Raw genomic sequence first — 2,452 nt, forward strand, 5'->3', positions numbered from 1 at the left:
GGGAGACGTTTCTTGTGGTGTCAGAGCTCCCTCTGGAGGCCAACTTGGGAAACGCGGTCCATTGTTCAACAATTCTCAGAAGTTCTGGAACCGCAGTCTAAAACTTCTGTAAGAACTTTAGCACCAGGTCCCTAAGCCGAACCCGGAGGCGCTCGTCGTGCTCGCAGATGATATGGGTGGAGTCCTCCTCGAATTGGATGAGCGTGTCGGCCTCTTGCAAGTGGACGATGTGACCCTTGGCCGTGTCCTCTACCTTCACGTCGCTAAATCCGTGCTGCAATTAGAGGAGAGAGGTCGGAACATCAGACGGGAAAGTGATAAGATCATTAGAGAAAGGCAATTACCAATAATCAATAACATTAGTCTCCATGACAATCAGATATATGAAGAGAACCAGTCATGGGGGGATGGTATGGAAGCCAGAGTTGAGTCTTACTCCATTACACTAGTGCAGGAGGACATATGACAGATTGATCGTTTCCCTCGCGTCTGGTGGCGACTCTTCAGGTGAACTCTGACCTGCCAACTGCCTCAGTCCTCATAAGAGCATCCAGACAATGGAGGTCCATGGAGGGGGATCTCCCGGTGTTCTGGTTCTGGACGGAAGGACAATGCCCTGGTTAGGGGAAGGGCAGAGACCACCTTAGGAAGGAACGGAGGCCTAGACCTCAACACCACCTTGTACCTGCGCAGGACCAGTAAGGGATAAAGCTGCCAGTACAGACACTCGCCTTGCCGATGTGATAGCTACAAGCAAAACTTCTGACTAGGGATGAACCGATACCAGTACTCAACCCAAATGCTCCGATACCGGAACTTCCGGTCAGGGGGAGATCTTGCTCTGACCGGCAGTGCCGAGGGAGCATGGAGCCGGCTTCCTTTCCATTGAGGAAGGCGGGTGGTGGGTTATGACCTTAGGGTTATGCTTCCTGACTTGCTAGGAAGCTAGCTTCACTTGTTGCTAGGCTGCCTGGCTTTGTAACCAATCAGGAAGCCAGGTGCCACCTAATGACCCCCCCCCACCTGATTGGTCAGAAAGCCAGGCTGCCTAGAAACAAGTGAAGTCGGCTTCCTAGCCAATTAAGAAGCCAGGTGGCGGGTCATGACGTGTCGCCCGACTTCCTGATTGGCTAGGAAGCCAGCTTCACTTGTAGGTAGCCTGGCTTCCTAACCAATCAGGACGCTGGACGGCCTGTAATGACCCGCCTCCGGGCTTCCCGATTGGTCAGGAAACCAGACAGCCCTGGCAAGTGAAGCTTCGCTAGAACGCCAGCTTCCCAGGCAATCGGAAAGCCGGGTGGCGGGTCATAATCCGGAGCGCGGCTTCCTGATAATTGGGGGCGCGGCTTCCTGATAATTGGGGGCGCGGCTTCCTGATAATTGGGGGCACGGCGGCACTGTTACTCATTATCGGTGACTACCAGAAAAGAAAATATCAGTACTCGTACTCAATGCTTAGCAAAAGAGGAATGTCTCCAATGGGGGTTTCTGAAGACCAAATTAATATCCCACGAAGGTATGGGGGGCCTGACCCTGGGAGCTGCACGGGAGACCCCTTATATAAAAGGTGAGGATTACAGAGTGAGAAGTCCCTGAAATAAATACTCCTCAGCACCATCTAGTGGCCATCATATGCTATGTCTCTGATAGTACATTCAACCTGGAAAGAAAATATACCAAGAACATTCGTTTCTGCTTCCATTCACTCACAACGAACGTTCATCGAGTGGATCAGCGAATTGTTTATAATTGGACCCATTTAAGTTCCGGTTCCAACCCTCACCGACCGGAACTGAGAACAAAATGGCGTCTGTCAGTAAATCCGCTCACCTTCTCCAGGGTCTGTACAAACTGCTCTACAGGAATGGTGCCGCTCAGCAGAGCTTTGAATGGCTGGCTCTCTGGACTCTCCTCCGCGGGTCGCTTCCTCTTCTTCCCTGATGGCGGCGGTGGCGGGAGCTTCGGAGGAGGCTGAGCAGGGAATGAAAGAAACGTCCATTATAGAGGCGCGGGGAGGTCAGCTCAGCGTTCCCGCTACAAACGCAGGACACGGACATTCTGTCCAGGACTTTTGTCTCCCGCTGCTGCTGTGTCAGGATGTCTACAGCCATTGGAAGGTGTGGATTGGACATTTCCAGCTGCCCTCGTACCTAGTCTCCATCATTGCACATGACAGCATCCTGCCCCGCCCCCCCAATAACCTCCGGTCCCCTCTCTGTGACCGGCATCATGCACAATGATGGGCTGGGCCACACTCGCAGCTATAGGTAGCGCTACAGTGGGCTGCAATCCTACTCGGACACCCGATGATGTACTCGCCCGACAATCATTTTCTTGGAGTCCATTCAAGCCCACAGGAAGTCACATATAAAATCAGGTTATACTGCCGCCTATAGGAGGACTGAATAGGATGACCCCTCCTCTACCCAGCATGCCTCAGTTTGTAGCAAGT

At 52.7% G+C, this 2,452-nt stretch overlaps 1 protein-coding gene across 1 annotated transcript in view; it reads right to left on the reverse strand.

Moving 5' to 3' along the window:
• Positions 1-28: 28 nt before the first annotated feature.
• LOC108802200 (integrator complex subunit 9-like) overlaps positions 29-2,452 on the reverse strand; it is a gene marked incomplete at its 5' end in the record, with an annotated part of 6,508 nt that continues 4,084 nt past the window's right edge. Inside the window, 2 exons of the mRNA XM_018574068.1 lie at positions 29-274; positions 1,831-1,971. Coding sequence (XP_018429570.1) covers positions 98-274; positions 1,831-1,971 — 318 coding nt within the window. The remainder of the gene's footprint in view (positions 275-1,830; positions 1,972-2,452) is intronic.

This window comes from Nanorana parkeri, unplaced genomic scaffold (assembly GCF_000935625.1).
Source record: "Nanorana parkeri isolate BGI_ZX_2015 unplaced genomic scaffold, ASM93562v1 scaffold2711, whole genome shotgun sequence".
Lineage (NCBI taxonomy): Eukaryota > Metazoa > Chordata > Amphibia > Anura > Dicroglossidae > Nanorana > Nanorana parkeri.